The sequence below is a fragment of the Stenella coeruleoalba genome, assembly GCF_951394435.1.
Source record: "Stenella coeruleoalba genome assembly, chromosome: 16".
Lineage (NCBI taxonomy): Eukaryota > Metazoa > Chordata > Mammalia > Artiodactyla > Delphinidae > Stenella > Stenella coeruleoalba.
In genome coordinates, this window is record NC_137162.1 from 19,050,527 (window position 1) to 19,068,780 (window position 18,254).

General features: G+C 39.2%; 2 protein-coding genes across 6 annotated transcripts in view; one reads left to right on the top strand and one right to left on the bottom strand.

Moving 5' to 3' along the window:
* SHOC2 (SHOC2 leucine rich repeat scaffold protein) overlaps nt 1-634 on the bottom strand; it is a 114,153-nt gene extending 113,519 nt beyond the window's left edge. For 2 of the 3 annotated variants that reach the window (XM_079899378.1, XM_079899374.1), the window contains exon 1: nt 548-590. The gene's annotated coding sequence lies outside the window, so the exon portion shown is untranslated. Of the gene's footprint in view, nt 1-547 lie in introns of all 3 variants that reach the window. The other variant, XM_079899375.1, reaches the window with a different exon arrangement.
* BBIP1 (BBSome interacting protein 1) lies at nt 187-18,091 on the top strand. 3 transcript variants are annotated; one of them, XM_079899387.1, is made up of 4 exons: nt 187-402; nt 1,351-1,448; nt 12,049-12,119; nt 16,607-18,091. In XM_079899387.1, exons 3-4 carry the CDS (start codon nt 12,074-12,076, stop codon nt 16,771-16,773), a joined length of 213 nt encoding a protein of 70 aa, XP_079755513.1. In that variant the 5' UTR covers nt 187-402; nt 1,351-1,448; nt 12,049-12,073; the 3' UTR covers nt 16,774-18,091. The 3 variants fall into 3 exon arrangements, with proteins under 3 accessions (XP_079755513.1, XP_079755514.1, XP_079755512.1); XM_079899388.1 differs by lacking the exon at nt 187-402 and adding an exon at nt 572-701; XM_079899386.1 differs by lacking the exon at nt 187-402 and adding an exon at nt 948-1,229.
* Nucleotides 18,092-18,254: the final 163 nt, after the last annotated feature.

Sequence of the window (18,254 nt, forward strand, 5' to 3'; positions counted from 1 at the left end):
TCCGGTGCAGGCCTGTCAATCGCTGGGGAAGAAAAACAGGCGGAGCCAGGGCAACAGACGCTGCCCAATCAGAGTGAGGCACTGTCGCCAGCGACGCTACCCAATCAGAGTAAGGTATGGGCGCCTGCTTCCCTCTCTCCGCCCTTTTCCTTTCCTCCGCTCCTCAACGCGCTCTCTCCCGCCCACAGGGCGCCGCTGGCTAGCTGGGCCACAGAGAGAGCCTCCAGCTGGGTAGAGAGACAACTCTCAATCCGAAGTTACTGTTGACGCTAAGGCAGCCATAACTGATAATGGCATCGGGAGTTTCCGGGCCTGCCGTCTCCTGTGTGACGTAGTTTTCCCTTCGCCCAATCTCACAGTTGCCCTGGGCAACAGTTGAGCCGTCTGGGAAGAGAGGCATCTGTAAGTAGGCCCGAAACAGAACCAAACGTGACCAGACATCCCATGTTAAACAAGTTAATTCCTATTCCGGACTACCTGCCCGGGTTCGGGGATAGAGGGAGCAGGTTTCCTGGCCCTTATTCTGCTGGGACGTCTGGTCACTTACTTAGGTGGACAGGAGTTTAGGGCTCCGGAATCCCCTGTCTTGCCCGGAAGTTGCCTTTGACACTTCTGAATGGGGTTATGGCAGAAGGATGGGAATAGCTTGCGCCCCCCATTGCCCCAGGGAGTACCCATTCTGACAGGAGTGGCGAAGTAAGGTAAGTGTCCCTTGGTCCCGAACCGTGGGTCAGGCCCGAGCAGGCCGAACGGCCCCTGGGAGACAAAGCGCAGATGGGGCTAGCCGAACTCAGAGCCGCTTCCGCTGGAAGAAGGTTTTCTTTCCGGGCTGGCCAGGCGGCGGCCCGCCCCCCACCCCCCTCCGCCCCTTTGAGGTTCCCTGTGGGGTGAGGCGGCTCAACCGGCTCCCGTCGCCGCGCTGCTGCAAGCTGGGACGGGAGGGGCCTGGGTGTGGCCCTTAACTCCCGCGAAGTGGAGCTCCTGACCACGCCCCCGCAAAGTCTGTTACGTACTTTCACCCCCTGACCTTTGAGGAGGGAGAATTCTGGAGCTTGAGGAAATCATTTTCCATTCCCAGCTATAAAGGAAAAAGATGGTTACCCACCACCGCGGCAACACCTCTAAGTCTTATTTTCGCACTTCCTGTCTTCAGATTCTGAATTTTCTCCCTTTTCTTTGTTTCTCCTCCGGTGGGGGTTTGTAAGCATTGACTGCAGCTCTGGATGAAGGTATACTGCCCTAATCCTGCGTGTCTACGGTTTATTAAACAATGTTTGTGAATATTCGTAAAACTATCGTATTAGTTTTATATGGCTCTTTACCAGAATTGTCACATATTATCTCATGTAGTTCCTTCTGTAGGTTTTGAGTCAACAGCTGTGAGTCATCTCGGTAATATCGGGTTGGGTGCCTAAAGCTGCGGGAAAAAGGATCAGGAGAACTTTCAGGTAAACTGAAAATTGTTTATATCCAGGCCAGTCAGCAACAAGGGTGCACACCTACCTTCTTTGCTTAGTTTCTTTTTGTATCCTTAGTACTCATGCTCCAGCCAAAATGAACTATGTATTCTTTTCTCTAACAAGGTTTATCACTGAAGCACCAACCTTTTGTGATTCTGTATCCATGTCCTAGTTATAATTGGAGGTGTGTTTCCAGATTCTCCCCAGCAGGAAGTAATTTTCTCTGAGCTTACCTAGCACTTTCTGTACCTCTTTTATGACAACCACTATTTTGTATAACAGCTGCTTGTGTTCTTAGCTTCACTACCATATTTACTCCTAAATAGAATGGTTTGTATCAGATTTATCTGCCTGTTACTTTACCCTGCACATGATATTATTTTGATAAATACTGAAAAATGGAATATATTGGGTGTCTCCTGGATGCCCAAGATGTTGCCAGCAAAGTTGAAGGGAACTTCAGTTTATCAGAAATTCAGCATTAGTCCCTGTTACTCAACCTTTTCTTAGGCTTCCACTCTGAAGTCTCTTCAAAATTATTTCTTCCCCCCATATTTTATTAAAGAAATATTCATACATTAAAAAGTTTAAAGAATACAATAAACATTCATGTAGGTTTCACCTAGATCCAACAGTTGTTAACGTCGTGCCATATTTATTTCACTCCTTCTCATACGCTGTTTGTCACTGAGACATTTGGAAATAGGTTGCAGACACCTATTGTTAGGCAGACATCTCTAAAATTCCCAACATGTATTTCCTAAGAATTATAAAGTTCTCCTGCAAAACATCATTATCACAACTAAGGAAGTTAATAATTCTGTAGTCTTTGAAATTCAATCCGAATGTATGTACATTTTCCCATTTGAACCAAGGATGTCTTTTATACCTTCTCCTCCTTGCAAAAAAGAAACAAAACCAGGATCCAGTCATGGTTTATGTATTGTATTTGGGTATTATAACTCTTTGGCCTTAATCTAGAACAGTTCCCCCATCTCTCTTTCCCTTGTGACATTGTCATTTTGAAGTGTTCAGGCCAGGGGTCTTTTTGAATATCTCCTTTTTTCTTATTTCTTGTAAATCAGAAGTTGGTCTGGAGGTGTGATTAGACTCAATTTAACATTTTTTGCAAGAATACTTCACAGTATTCATACTTTTCCAATCATGATTAAGTCTTCTCAAATGAAGCTACTTTTACCATACCATGAGCTGCTTGTTAAATCCATCCCACTTCTCAACATACCACCCTTCTATGATATCCTACAAAGAAGAGTTTGGTATTTAATCCTCTTGTCTACGTAGAGTATGAGAGTGCCCTGCAATGGCAACATAGACTGTCTACCTTTTAATAAAGTGTTGCTGCTACTTTGCCTACACTTGGAGCTGATGCAATGTAATCTTCAGCAAAGTGTACTGATGTCAGCATAGTTTCATGAGTTTTCAACTCCTGGCACCCCAGGGACAGTTGATGAAAGATGTGTGGGCCCTGCAATTCAAATACAGATGAATCTTGATGTTATCAAAGCAGAGACTGGGGCAACTGCTGGCCATCTGGCCACATCCAATTTCGGCAATGTTATTTTTCTCCCTGAAACTCTTGCAAGTCCTAATTAGTCCTGGTATTTCTGTGATAGGCTTTTGGTAGCATTCATCAGAGCTTATTAAAAATTGCAAAAATCAAGATTATACTTAGCACTTAGTACATTAGGTACAGTCTGTGTCCAATGGATAGAGAAGTGTTTGCAGAATTTACTTCATAATCACAAGAGGAAAACTCCCCAGATTGCCAAGCTTATGTATTCCTTCTATCCTAGACTTATATTTGATCATGAAAGATAAGCAGAAGGAAGAAAATGCACTTAAGGGGACAGAAGAAAATGCTCTGGTAGGGCAAAAATTCTTAGATTGATATAGAATGTTTTTAGCCTTCATATTGAAAGTTAAGTAATGCACTCCTTCAGTCACTTCTTTTGTGTAGAAAATTTGCTCATGGTGGGACTATGAAACAGTTTTAAGTTTACTCCAGATTCAAATAAGGCAAAATAATATACCAATTAAGACCACAGATTTTAGAATCAGACCTGGGTTTCAGGAACAGGCACATTCATTAGCTGGTGACTTTGGACAGTTTACTCATTCTGTTTATCATCTATTAAATGGAGCTGTAAAACCTCTTAGAATTGTTGAACAGAATGAGTCAAACACATAAAATGCTTTATTTTAGCATAGTATATAGTACATGGTATATGGTCAGTGTATGGTAGTTATTAGTAGCTTCTAAAGCAGTCCAATCTGAGTACATTGTAGGCATTAAATATTTATTTATTGAATGAGTGAATGACTTTAAGTTGGTTCTCCAACTTTAATGTGGGGAACTTAATTAAAAATTAGAGATTCTGATTCATGAGTCTGGGGAAGACTCCTGAAGAATCTGTATTTTTAATAATTGTCCAGGGGATTTTGATATAGGTGATCTGAGGTTCAGGCTTTCAGAAATAGTAAAGTATCAAACAATTCTTTATTTCCCCTTCCTTGCATACTGTTGAAGTAGGTTTATATCTCTGATGCTGAGAATATAAAAAGTTCTTCAGATACGTTTTTTAAAAAAGGTTTAACCCTTTTTTAAGGGTTAGTAGCTAACAGTTTTAGAACCACTTTCTAGTACTGAATTTTGAAAAAACAAATTATTAGAAAAAGGTATTCTGCATGAGTAGGATATGTCATTTTCTACTAACTTAACAGTAGTGTCTGCTACTGGAATGTAACAGAACCAATGGCATCATCCAGGTTCACCCAAGAAGAGCAGTTCCTGTTCTTAGGCCTAGGCATGTTTCAGAAGCTAGACACTGCACATATTATTCACATGAGTCTGGATTAATTAGCCAAATTGAACATGTTGCAACATTTTTCTACCAGCAGATGCCAGATAGCAAAACAAAACAATCTACTCTAGTTTCCAACTACATGACATATGATGTTATTTGGCATCTCTGGTTGAACATTATCAATCCAAATTAAGCAGTCTGCTAGCATGTGGTCAACCACTTGAGTGAGAGTGAGCATTACTAATTTGTATCTGCTGAAAACCACGTTTTTTGGGACTCCCTCTTTCACCTTTTTTCATGTTAGTTTACATTCAGAAATCTAATATGCGTTTGAAAATTCATCTGTCAGTCAACCACACAAGTCTTGCATAAGACAAAAGATAAATTTTTTCATTTTTGTTCCTGCCATTCCTGCCACCCCCATCGACAACCTGCAGCAGGGAGATTGAACTTACTTAAAAGGAATTAATAAATAGTCACAAAAGAAAAATACCCCTTACTGTATTCTACATAAACAAGGTTGCTTCCAGTGCCTCCCTCGGTTCCCAGAGATTGTATTTTTGCTTCTTAATGCCTATTAATGATAAAAGAGGATCGTTTGGCATGTAATATATTGGCGTGGCTCTGTTTTACTGAAGTTGTGAAGTCAGGTGCCTATAGTTGCTGGGCAGGTAATGTTAAGGGAAACAATAGGCAGTGGTGGGGATTGGAGAACTCCCCATGCTCACCTAAATGGGGCATCACTTCCCAGCCCCAGCCAAATTTTGCCATCTGGGGATATGGACCTGGTGTTACCAGATCTGTCAAGAGGGACTAAAATGTGGACTTAATGTGAAATATCCTGATTTTTTTTTAATTTTTTTTTTGTTTTGAAATCTCCTGACTTTTAAACATTGGTTCGAATACTTTTTAAACATTAATCAAGCCAGCAAAACATTTAACTGGGTAACACCAAGGGCTACGAGTTTATGACCTCTGTGTTTCTTGCATAAAAACGCAATTGGTACTTTGGTTGAAAATCTCAGAATGCTTTAGAAATGTTTCCTTTTTTGCCGTATTTCAGGTGCATTTACTTCTCTAAGTAAGGTTAACAAGTCACTTATCGCCTCCATCAAAAATTAAAGATAGAGGGGCTTCCCTGGTGGCACAGTGGTTGAGAGTCTGCCTGCCGATGCAGGGGACACGGGTTCGTGCCCTGGTCCGGGAAGATCCCACATGCCACGGAGTGGCTGGGCCCGTGAGCCATGGCCGCTGAGCCTGCGCGTCCGGAGCCTGTGCTCTGCAACGGGAGAGGCCACAACAGTGAGAGGCCCACGTACCGCAAAAAAAAAAAAAAAAAAAAAAAAATTAAAGATAGACTCTTATGTACACTAAGTGTCTATTTCCTTGATTGCAATTTAAAAGGTTTTTACTGTTTTCCACCAAATTAAAAACTTGTTCACATTTTCTCAACCTTGAATTATATTAGGAAATAAGTTTTCTTTATTATCATATCTTTAATATGTTTAAGAAAAATGGGATTTCCCTGGTGGTGCAGTGCTTAAGAATCTGCCTGCCAATGCAGGGGACACGGATTCGAGCCCTGGTCCAGGAAGATCCCACATGCCGTGGAGCAGCTAAGCCCATGCGCCACAACTACTGAGCCCACGTGCCATAGCTACTGAAGTCTGCGCACATCTAGAGCCCATGCTCCACAACAAGAGAAGCCACTGCAGTGAAAAGCCTGCGCACCGCAACGAAGAGTAGCCTCCACTGGTCGCAACTAAAGAAAAGCCGGCGTACAGCAACGAAGACCCAACGCAGCCCAAAATTAATTAATTAAATTTAAAGAAAAGAAAGAACAATCCGGTAGCCCATGCTCTTTAAAAGTAAATAATTAAGACAGATTTTTAAAGGAAAACATCTTTAAATAGATCATGCTCTTTTGTAGGTACTGTGGTGTTGATGAGGATTCAGAGGGTTTTTAAGTGTGGGAAGGCACTTAACAGGAAATGTACAACAAGTTTTTTATTATAGAGATACGAAAATTAGACATGGAATAATAAATGTCACACTGTATTTCTAAGCACTTTTACATTCACTTTTCATTTGAACCTTGCAACTCAAGACTGGTACTAAACATGTTTTTTATGAGAAAATCAAACCTCCAATTGGTTAGGAAATGTTTTCAATGTCACAAAGCTAATTAGCCAGAGTACAACCCATTTAAAGTATAAACATGGAATATACTGACCCGAAAAAAATGAAAACAAACAAAAATGCCAGTACAAGCTTTTGTTTTAAATCATACATTGGATTATACTGTTGCAGCTTGTTTAAAATACTTGGGATCCTAGAATACTCTGAAGCATTCAATTTCAGAATTTAAAAATGGGGTTTTGTACCATTAGGATAAGCTGGTAAGTTTAGATAAATTAATGGAGGGAAAAAAATGATGAAAAGCTAATGGTGGACTAGAAGTGGTAGGCACACCACTTGATCCACAGAATGGCTCTTTTGGGGCTCCTATCAAAGATCAAATATTAGACTAAGGAGACTTTAGTATGACCTAGGAGGAGAGTTTTTAAAATATCCAAATCCTGGCCTGAGCATTTTTAGAAGCTAAGACTTGGCTTTGGCATCCACAGTATGTTTCCATTTTGATATTTCTGATCCATATGTATATGTTTTGAGTTACCAGGAATGGAATTTGGATTCGAGTAATCTATTCCTCTTCTCTGTCTGCCCCCATCTGACTGTAGTCTACATTTTCCAGCTGGCTAGATGAAAATAGAGTACAATTTAAAGCTAACAGTCCTGTTTAGCTATTTAACCCATGATCTTGGTCTCAACAGTATGTTTTCATATAAGCTAATCTATGAAAAATATGCAAAACTTGTAAGCTTTTCAAGTGTTGCTTATTGCTGATTAAGCTTGAGATCTGACAGTTCCAGTGGCAGCATCTTTTAAAAATAAGACTAATGCTATAAAACAAAACCCACAGACAAAAAGTATTTTTTCCTACTAAGAGATTTTTTTTAGCCATTAACTTTATTCTTTATGCTCAGTAATTATATTATTGATGTGTAATTTATTTTTATTGATTTTCACTAATAATTGGAATAACTCAATCCAAAATATTTTAAGTTTTCATTTAAATTTATAAACATTTTTGTGGCAGAGAAGTATGGTAGGATAATTACTAAAATATGTTCAAGCATGAAAACATACATTAAAATAAAATTAAGTGGAGTGGAAATAGAGATGTAGGGAGAAAAAAAGATACAAAATTTCTGACTTAAAAAAGAGTTCTTCGGACTTCCCTGGTGGCGCAGTGGATAAGAATCCGCCTGCCAGTGCAGGGGACACAGGTTCGAGCCGTGGTCTGGGAAGATCCCACGTACCGCAAAGCAGCTAAACCCGTGCGCCACAACTACTGAGCCTGCGCTCTAGAGCCCGCAAGCCACAACTACTGAAGCCTGCACGCCAAGAGCCCGTGGTCCGCAACAAGAGAAGCCACCGCAACTAGAGAAAGCCCGCGCACCACAATAAAGAGTAGCCCCCGCTCACCGCAACTAGAGAAAGCTCGCGCACAGCAACGAAGACCCAACACAGCCAAAAAAATAAAATTAAATCTTAAAAAAAAAATTTTTTTAAGTTCTTCATTTTTTATTAATGGATGATGGTAGCTATCAGATTGCTATGATATTTTGATTATATTATATATATTTTTAAGGATTAATATGTTATTTTTAAATATGCTGGAAATTTTATCCTTTGTAACTAAACTTATAACAAATTTATATGTCTATCTAGAAACGTGTAAAAGGTGACCTAATTTCTCTGCCTAGTTTTTTCAAAAGGGTTATACAAGGATAAAATTTGAGGACTACTGAACACATTCTTAAGGTTCAGAAGGACACACTAGTGCTCTTGTCCAGTCCCACACCCATAATTTAGTTTGGTTGTCAAAGTGAATCTAGTTTGGTTATCAAACTAAATCTCCCCAGAGATTTCTAACTTGTCCAAGTTGTATGACTAATTTATGTTATCAACATGTGTATGATTGACTTAAAGTACTAATCCTGCCTAGACATAAATGCTTTTCAACTCTCACACCAACAACTTAGTAAAATTTTTCATGACAAAGATTTGGTTTCCCTCTGGGTTCTTTTGTGTTAATTTTAGACATCTAGCTCAAATGCTACAACAGGTTTGGTTCCTTTATCATGATTTTGAAACACATTATCCGTCAAAACCATTATCTCTGGGAGAGATTACAAACTAAAGAAACTGGGGGGAAAGGAAACAGCAGATTATTTTCTAATTACCCAGACTAAAAGCTTCAAAAAGTGACTGACACTGCATTCTCTAAGCATTAAAAGTTTGGGTTCTATTACTGTAGGAATTTTCTTTTACTTTTTTTTTTTGCGGTACGCGGGACTCACTGTTGTGGCCTCTCCCGTTGCGGAGCGCAGGCTCCGGACGCGCAGGCTCAGCGGCCATGGCTCACGGGCCCAGCCGCTCCGCGGCACGTGGGATCCTCTCGGACCGGGGCACGAACCCGTGTTCCCTGCATTGGCAGGCGGACCCTCAACCACTGCGCCACCAGGAAAGCCCCATTTTACTTTTGCAATTTGATGTTTTCTCTTAAAATATGGCTTGCCCATCTGTATCGTTTTAAAATCTGGCATAGTACTCCATGGTATGGTGGTTCCGTGATTTATTTGACCTGTGACATGTGCCTGAATGCAGTGCCCTAATGAACATTCTTATTCTTATATCTTTACACACTCATGCTTTGTTTCTTTAGTGAGCATTACTAGTAGAAGGTTTGGGTCAAAGAAAATGTGCATATTTAGTTTTAGTAGATACTACAAAATATTAAAAGATACTATAAATTATCCCTCTAAAAAAGCTGTACCAACAAACCCGCCCACCAATAGAGTGTCCATTACCCTATACATTCCCTAACTGAATACTAGGCTTCTGATTTTCTTGCAATCTCAAAAGATACAACACACACACCAAAATGAGACCACAATGATTTTCACTTTCTTAATGAGGCTATAATGATTTTCCTGTTCAAATTGTAATCACAACACCCAGCCCTCCTAAATCCCCTTAAACTATTTTATTTTCTATAACACTTACTACCATTATATTATTTGTTTCTCTCCCCATACTCTAGACTGTAAGCTCTGAAAGAGCAAACATTTTTTTCTCTTTTGTTCACTAATGAATGGTGCCTGGCACATGGTAGACACTCACATATTTATTGAATTGAATGATGTGGCACTTGAATAATACACATGAATTTCATCCCCAGCTGATATATTTCTTCTTTGGCCCATCTATCCCTGGTGGTACACACATATTACCTTACCAATTAGAAAGTACCCTTAGGGGTAGCCACAACTCCTTAGGGTGCATCACACCAGGCAAAACACCCATGCTTGGCTATTAGCAGTTACCCTGGAGAAGGATATAAATGCTCCTTCCTACGCTGGGCTCCCTGGGCAGTTGATTATCAAGACAGTGTAGCCTTGGCAGTGCTGGGCATCCAACCACCACCTTGCTTATTTTAGCCCTCCCTTCCTGTTCCTCTCCTGCCAATGCCTAGGGGGGCCTAGGAACAAGAATCAACCCTAGCAAAGTAGACACTCCACCCAGGCAAGTGACAGCACTGATCTTCCCCACACCAGGCCCAACCCACTCCCTACAAGGCCTTTGGCTCCACACCCTTTCCAGTAACAATGGAAGCTTACTCAGAGAACTAAGGTTTGGTAGAGCACCAAGCTTCATTGTTTTCCGCAAGCCAGATTTTGGATGTGAAAGAGGTATAAAGAAGAGATAGCAAAAGATAGTGATTAAATTCTGAGTAACTAGAGTTGCTACTCTAAAACAGCTAAGAGTTAAGTATTTGTTCATCCATCATTTTATCATTTTGGTGATTAAAAATTTGGTGATATAAAAACCCTTAGGGCTTCCCTGGTGGCGCAGTGGTTGAAAGTCCACCTGCCGATGCAGGGGACACGGGTTCGTGCCCCGGTCCGGGAAGATCCCACATGCCGCAGAGCGGCTGGGCCCATGAGCCATGGCCGCTGAGCCTGCGCGTCCGGAGCCTGTGCTCCGCAACGGGAGAGGCCACAACAGTGAGAGGCCTGCGTACCTCAAAAAAAAAACCCTTAGATGCTATGCATTTCTCTCACATTCATCAACATTTATAATGTCTATCCTCCCTTTCAGTAGCATATCATGTCAGATTTGTACCAAATAAGGGCCTAATGAATATTTTCATTGTGTTATCCTGAATGGAGAGGCTAAGTATTGTTTGTTATAGTTGTATTCAGGCTACTCAGAGATCTGCAATATTACTAACCTTCAACAACAACAACAAAAAGGAATGAACACTAGTTACCACTGGCAGGCCTAAGTAACAAGAAGGAAAGAATGTGTCAGAAGGAGAAGCTGTGCATTCTGAGTAAATTGTATATTGCATTTATCTCAGATTCTAGGTAGTGATGAGTTGCTTTATTCCTGGTCCATTCCCTACTTCATCTTCATTCCCAGAGAGAGCAGTATAGGGGTAAGTTTCAGTGACAGTTGTGGAAAGCAGATAGAGCTTCCTCAGGAACTTTAGATCTTCCAGAATAGGAATTTGAACAAGAAGGGGAAGAGGCTTGGTGGATGGGGAGTATGAAGCTTTTTTTAGGAATGTCAAAGTAGAGGTAATGGGAATAACTAAGACCAGAAGCAGCTTCACTTGATTATAACTAATTTGCAGTGGGTGGTAAAGGCAGGCACCAAGCCAGCATCACCACATTATAAATAATCTTTCTTCTGTGGTGGTGATGTTGTGAAAGATATACAGTGAGTTGCATCAGTATGGCGAAATATCACAAAATGGGTGGGACTGTCTAGAGTAGCATCTGTGTTTGGAAAGGGGTCATGCTACAAGTTACAGTCCAGAACACCTTGAATATATATAACATGGCATAAACTGGGATGTAACACTGGGAACAGTTGTAATCAGCCAGAGATGACATATATGCTGGGATATTCATAACAAAATACTCACGTGAGGGTATTCACTGATGCTTCAGCATAGAGTATCTCTGTATTAGAGGAAAATAAACTGAGAGCACACCTCGCTTCTGGTATCCAAGAGCCAATTTCACCTGTTTGTGTTGCTTCCTTACAAATTGCAGCTATGTAGCCAGTAACTGATCCTTAAGATGCTTTTTGTCATTATAGCAAAGGAATTAAAGTAGAAACTGGCTGTTAGTTACTGAAGGAAGTGGGGATGTTAGGCAGTATTTACATACTACCTCCTCCTTTCCCTAACACTCTGCCTTACCCTACCTCCCAAATGGTCATGTCTTTTACATCACCCACCATTCAGGGGAGATGCTATCAGCTGCACATAAATCCCTTTGGTTTTCCTCAGCTGGATAGATAACTATTGAATAATTTACCTTTGCCTGAAAAACTTAAGCCCAATTTTCACTAGGAGGGGAAAAATTTAGAACATGCAGCCTTCCAATTACCACCACCACTTATGAATGAAAGTTGACAAGATCTGCATGCTTATATGAACTATCTCAACCTTGTTTCAATGAAAAGACTCACAGGTAATTAATGGGAAAATTATGCAAGGATAGGATAGTTCATTTTCTATAGGAATTGTGATTTTCTTAAACTGCAATGGAAATATCTATCTCAAGCAATATGCTTTGGTAATTCATTCTTGAATAGTACTAATAATTGTTTTCTCATTGAAGGAAGAAACTATCCAACAATTCAGATATGGCAGAAATGAAGTCAATGTTCCGGGAAGTTCTTCCAAAACAAGGTATCTAAGTTACAAATACTTAGGTCATAGAATATTGTAGGAACCTAAAAACTAATAGGCAGTGTCATGTAGCAGGCTCAATAGCTAAATATCTGAAACTATTTTGTGTTCTATACACCACACATACTCTCCACCTTTACTATGCTTTTGTCATGAGTAGGTTGTAAAGGAGTAATCCATTGCCTCCCCGCCCCCACTAGTAAAAGGATGTAAAATGACAGTTGGATTGTTTCTTAAATGTAGAAATTCTGTTACACTCAAGATTGCAGATTACAATAAGGAATTTCCAGTGGAAAAAAATAGCACCATAATTTACCATAATACTAAATAAGGTCTGAAAATGGGGGAAAAGAAACCTAAATCAAACAATGTAGCAAAAGCCGAATTACAATTACATTCAGTAATTTGAGTATTCATGTTAATACCATACTTTACTACATATTTGTTGTTGTTGTATTTCCGTTTCTTTTTTTTATTGAAGTATAGTTGATTTACAGTGTTGTGTTACAGGTGTATCGCAAAGTGATTCACTTATACATACATATATATCTACTTTTTTTCAGATTCTTTTCCCTTATAGGTTATTACAAAATATTTAGTATAGTTCCCTGTGTTATACAGTAGGTCCTTGGTGTTTATTTTATATAAAGTAGTGTGTATATGTTTATTCCAAACTTCTAAGTTATCCCTCCCACACCTTTCCCCTTTGGTAACCATAAGTTTGTTTTCTGTGTCTGTGGGTCTATTTCCATTTTGTATGTAAGTTTATTTGTATCATGTTTTTTAGATTCCACATATAAGCAATATCATATGATATTTGTCTTTCTCTGTCTGACTTACTTCACTTAGTATGAAAGTATCTAGGTCCATCCATATTGCTGCAAATGGCATTATTTCATTCGTTTTTATGGTTGACTAATATTCCATTGTGTGTGTGTGTGTGTGTGCATGTATGTGTGTGTATATATATACACACATATATATATACACACACACACATATATATACCACATCTTTATCCATTCATCTGTCAGCGTACATTTAGTTTGCTTCCATGTTCTTGGCTATTGTAAATAGTGCTGCAGTGAACATTGGGGTGCATGTATCTTTTCAAATTATGGTTTTCTTCAGATATATGTCCAGGAGTGGGATTGCAGGATCATATGGTAGCTCTATTTTTAGTTTTTTAAGGAAACTCCATGCTGCTCTCCATAGTGGCTGTACCAATTTACATTCCCACCAACAGTGTAGGAGGGTTCCTTTTTTTTGACACCCTCTCCAGCATTTATTATTTGTAGACTTTTTGATGATGGCCATTCTGAACAGTGTGAGGTGATACCTCAGTATAGTTTTGATTTGCATTTCTCCAATAATTAGTGAAGTTGATCATTTTTTCATGTGTCTATTGGCCATCCGTATGTCTTTGGAGAAATGTCTATTCAGATCTTTTGCCCATATTTTGATTGGGTTGTTTGTTTTTTTGATATTGAGTTGTATTAGGTATTTGTATATTTTGATGATTAATCCCTTGTCAGTCTCATCATTTGCAAACATTTTCTCCCATTCTGTAGGTTGTCTTTTTGTTTAGCTTATGGTTCCCTTTGCTGTGCAAAAGCATTTAATTAGGTCCCATTTGTTTCTTTTTGTTTTTATTTACATTACTCTAGGAGACAGGTCCAAAAAGATATTGCTGCAATTTATGTCAAAGACTGTTCTGCCTATGTTTTCCTCTAGGAGTTTTATAGAATCAGGTCTTACATTTAGGTCTTTAATCCATTTTATTTTTCTGTGTGGTGTTAGAGAATGTTCTAATTTCATTCTTTTACATGTAGCTGTCTAGTTTTCCCAGCACCACTTACTGAAGAGAGTGTCTTTTCTCCGTTGTATATTCTTGACTCCTTTGTCATAGATTAATTGACCATAGGTGAGTGGGTTTATTTCTGGGCTTTCTATCCTGTTCCATTGATCTGTATGTCTGGTTTTGTGCCATACCATTACTGTTTTGATTACTGTAGCTTTGTCATATAGTCTGATGTCAGGGAACCTGATTCCTCCAGCTCCGTTTTTCTTTCTCAAGATTGCTTTGGCTATTCAGGGTCTTTTGTGTTTACATACAAATTTTAAATTTTTTTGTTCTAGTTCTGTGAAAAATGCCATTGCTAATTTGATAGGGATTGCATTGACTCTGTAGATTGGCTTGCATAGTATAGTGATTTTGACAATAATGACTCTCCTAATCCAAGAACATGGTATATCTTTCCATCTGTTTGTGTCATCTTTGATTTCTTTCATCCCTGTATTATAGTTTTCAGAGTTAGGTCTTTTGCCTCCCTAGATGGGTTTATTTTCCTAGGTATTTTATTCTTTTTGATGTGATGGTAAATTGGATTATTTCCTTATTTCCTCTTTCTGATCTTTCATTGTTAGTGTATAGAAATGCAACAAATTTCTGTGTATTAATTTTGTATCCTGTGACTTTACTGAATTCATTGATGAGCTCTAGTATTTTTCTGGTAGTGTCTTTAGGATTTCCTATGTATAGTATCATGTCATCTGCAAACTGTGACAGCTTTGCTTCTGCCTTTCCAATTTGGATTCCTTTTATTTCTTTTTCTTCCCTGATGGCTGTGACTAGGACTTCCAAAACTATGTTGAATAAAAGTGGCAAGATTGGGCATCCTTGTCTTGTACCTGACCTTAGAGGAATGCTTTCAGCTTTTCACCGTTGAGTATGTTAGCTGTGGGCTTGTCATATATGGCCTTTATTATGTTGAGGTATGTTCCCTCTATGCCCAATTCCTGGAGAGTTTTTTTTTTATCATAAATGGATGTTGAATTTTATCAGAAGCTTTTTCTGCATCTATTGAGATGATCGTGTGGCTTTTATTCTTCAATTTGTTGATGTGGTATATGGCACTGATTTGCAGATATTGAAAACTCCTTGCTTCCCTAGGATAAATCCCACTTGATCATGGTGTATGATCCTTTTAATATATTGTTGGATTCAGTTTGTTAGTATTTTGCTGAGGATTTTTGCATCTATGCTCATCAGTGATACTGGCCTGTAATTGTCCTTCTTTGTGGTATCTTTGTGATACCTGTGGTTTTGGTATCAGGGTGATGGTGGCCTCATAGAAGGAGTTTGGAAGTGTTCCTTCCTCTGCAATTTTTTGGAATAGTTTCAGAAAGACAGGTGCTAACTCTTCTCTGAATGTTTGGTAGAATTCACCTGTGAAGTCATCTGGTCCTGGACTTTTTTCAGGGGTATTTTAATCACAGATTCAATTTCAGTGCTTATAATTGGTCTGTTCATATTTTCTATTGCTTCCTGGTTCAGTCTTGGGAGATTGTACTTTTCTAAAAATGTCCATTTCCTCTAGGTTGTCCATTTAATTGGCATATAGCTGCTTATAACTTCTCCTTTTTCTAGTTTTACTGATTTGGGCCCTCTTCCTTTTTCTTGATGAGTCTGGCTAAAGGTTTATCAATTTCATGTATCTTTTCAGAGAACCAGCTTTTAGTCTCATTAATCTTTTCTATTGTTTTTGTTAACGTCCCAAGCAAGATGTTAGCCTTCAGATGAGTACTCTTGTATATGTTTGCCACCAGCCTTTATGTCCTGAGAACCACAGTCACCTCACATCTCCCCAGCAGACCCTCCAAGACCAGCAGGTCCATCTTGCCCAGGCTCCTATCAAGTCACTGCACTTTTGCCCTGGGTCCCAGGGCACACAATACCTGGTATGTGTGTTCCAAGAGTGGAGAGTCTGTTTCCCCCAGTCCTATGGAGCTCCTGCATTCAGGCGCTACTGACCTTCTAAGCCAAATGCCCTGAGGGCTCCCCTCCTGATGCCAGACCCCGGGGCTAGGGAGCCTGACGTGGGGCTCAGAACTCTCAATCCTGTGGGAGAACTTCTGCAATGTAACTGTTCTCTCGTTTGTGGGTTACCCACCCTGGGGGGTATGCGATATCATTCTATTGCGAGTGTGCCCCTCCTGCCATCTCACTGGGTTTCTGCCTTATGTGTTTGGATGTATCTTTTTTGATAGGTTTCAGTCTTTTTTATCGACGGTTGTTCAGCATTGTGATTTTGGTGTGCTCACGAGAGGGGGTGAGCTCAAGGTCCTTTTACTGTGCCATCTTGTTCCTCCTCTTATTTTTATGTACATTGTATTTCCCCCAAATTTTTTTTTGAGATTAAACGTTTGACACAAAAAGTTGTCTCATTGTAGCTTAGGATCTTAAAAAATTCAATACCTTATGAACTTCCTAGTATTAAATGTTGCTTTTATATTGAAGATATGCTGTAGGGTAAATGTTGCTTTTATATTTTTATACTGAAGATACACTGGGGGGGGAACTATGAGAACAAGAGATTTTTCAACGTCAATGGATTAAGTTTTTACACCTTAATTCTAGCTGCAAATCCAAACCACCAAACAGCTGTGTTATCTCACTCCAATTCTTCTTTCTTTTTAAACTTTAGGGCAGTTGTCTGTAGAAGATATAACCACAATGGTGCTGTGTAAACCCAAACTTTTACCCCTAAAATCTCTGACTCTGGAAAAACTGGAGAAAATGCAGCAAGCAGCACAGGATACAATTCGCCAACAGGAAATGGCAGAAAAGGAACAACCGCAAATAAGTCACTGAATGATAACTTAGCACTTCTGCAGAACACCCTACACCTTCCTTATTATTAACAATAGCTAGAAAATAACCTGCATCTGTATGCTGAAAGCAGTATGTATTAATAAAACAGATTTTATTCCCATAATATAAAAATAACCAAGATTAATAAAACTTGGATTGTGAATTTAAACACTCCGATTTGGGGCTTCCCTGGTGGCGCAGTGATTAGGAATCTGCCTGCCAGTGCAAGGGACACGCGTTCGTGTCCCGGTCTGAGAAGATCCCACAGGCCACAGAGCGGCTAGGCCCGTAAGCCACAACTACTGAGCCTGCGCGTCTGGAGCTTGTGCTCCACAACGGGAGAGGCCGCGACAGTGAGAGGTCTGCGCACCACTATGAAGAGTGGGCCCCGCTTGCCGCAACTGGAGAAAGCCCTCGCACAGAAACGAAGACCCAACACAGCCAAAAACAAATATAAAATAATTAAAACAAAAAACACTCCAGTTTGTACTAAACAGAAGCAATTTTAAAACTTTGAACCCAGATTTTAGTTTTTTTTAACCCAAGTTTTTAGAACTGCCAATTATTGTTCACCATTCCCATCAATTTTCTAGATAACATTCTTAGGCACAAGTGAGTAAATGCACCTTTTATAGTCAGAGAATCCTGTAAATGTTTATTAAAAACTGAATTTGAAGAATTTTGTGTCATGACACATTTAAGGCTATCTTGCCTGACCAACTGATACTACTAGTAATGACAAAACTGTATTTCTTAAACAAATTTAATTTTTAAGAAACCCTCACCTATCCAGTAGTTACCTAAGCTTTTAATTATACTGATTTTACGGACTTACCTGGCCACCTTTGTCTTCCAGGTATCAAACACAATTTTAAAACCCTAAAAATGGAAATTAATATGGACTTGAAAGAGCCCATGAAGTAAATATGAACATAAAATTGGAAGTTTTCGTTCTAAAAGACTGTAGCTAAACCTGTAATGGGTATGTTCTAAGAATACCTCTGTGAATTCTCAATATAATTCTTGGTTGGTTTGCTGCAGTCAGTATCAGACAATTTAAATTAGTATGGACCTTGAGGCCTTGCTGAGTATTTAGGCTTGGCAAAAGAGGTCAGAAATGTGATCATTCTTTAGATAACTTATTTATTGGTAACTATTTTCTCAGACACTGGGTAAATGTAAAACTATGAGTCTTTGAAGAATAATTTTTTGTAACACAAGCATTACTTGGTAATAGAACTTAAGAATTATGAAAGGTATATATGTTTTAGAAATTTCATTAAGCTCTAGATAAGATCAAAAACAGGTAAGTGTGCAAGTATTTCCCACCAAGTATAATATTAAAATAATTCATTTACTACTGTACTCTTGTTTTTAAAAGTTTTCTAGGAGCAAAGTTTAAAATCCACTAGGTTCAAACATGCTCTTTTATATGATTTAAAATTTGTTGTGTGAAATATGTTTTTTGAAAGCCCTAAAAT

Coding starts and splice junctions, on each gene's coding strand:
- BBIP1 (XM_079899387.1), top strand. CDS start 12,074: ATGGCAGAAATGAAGTCAATGTTCCGGGAAGTTCTTCCAAAACAAG. Junction 12,120..16,606: donor GGAAGTTCTTCCAAAACAAG/GTATCTAAGTTA, acceptor TTTAAACTTTAG/GGCAGTTGTCTGTAGAAGAT.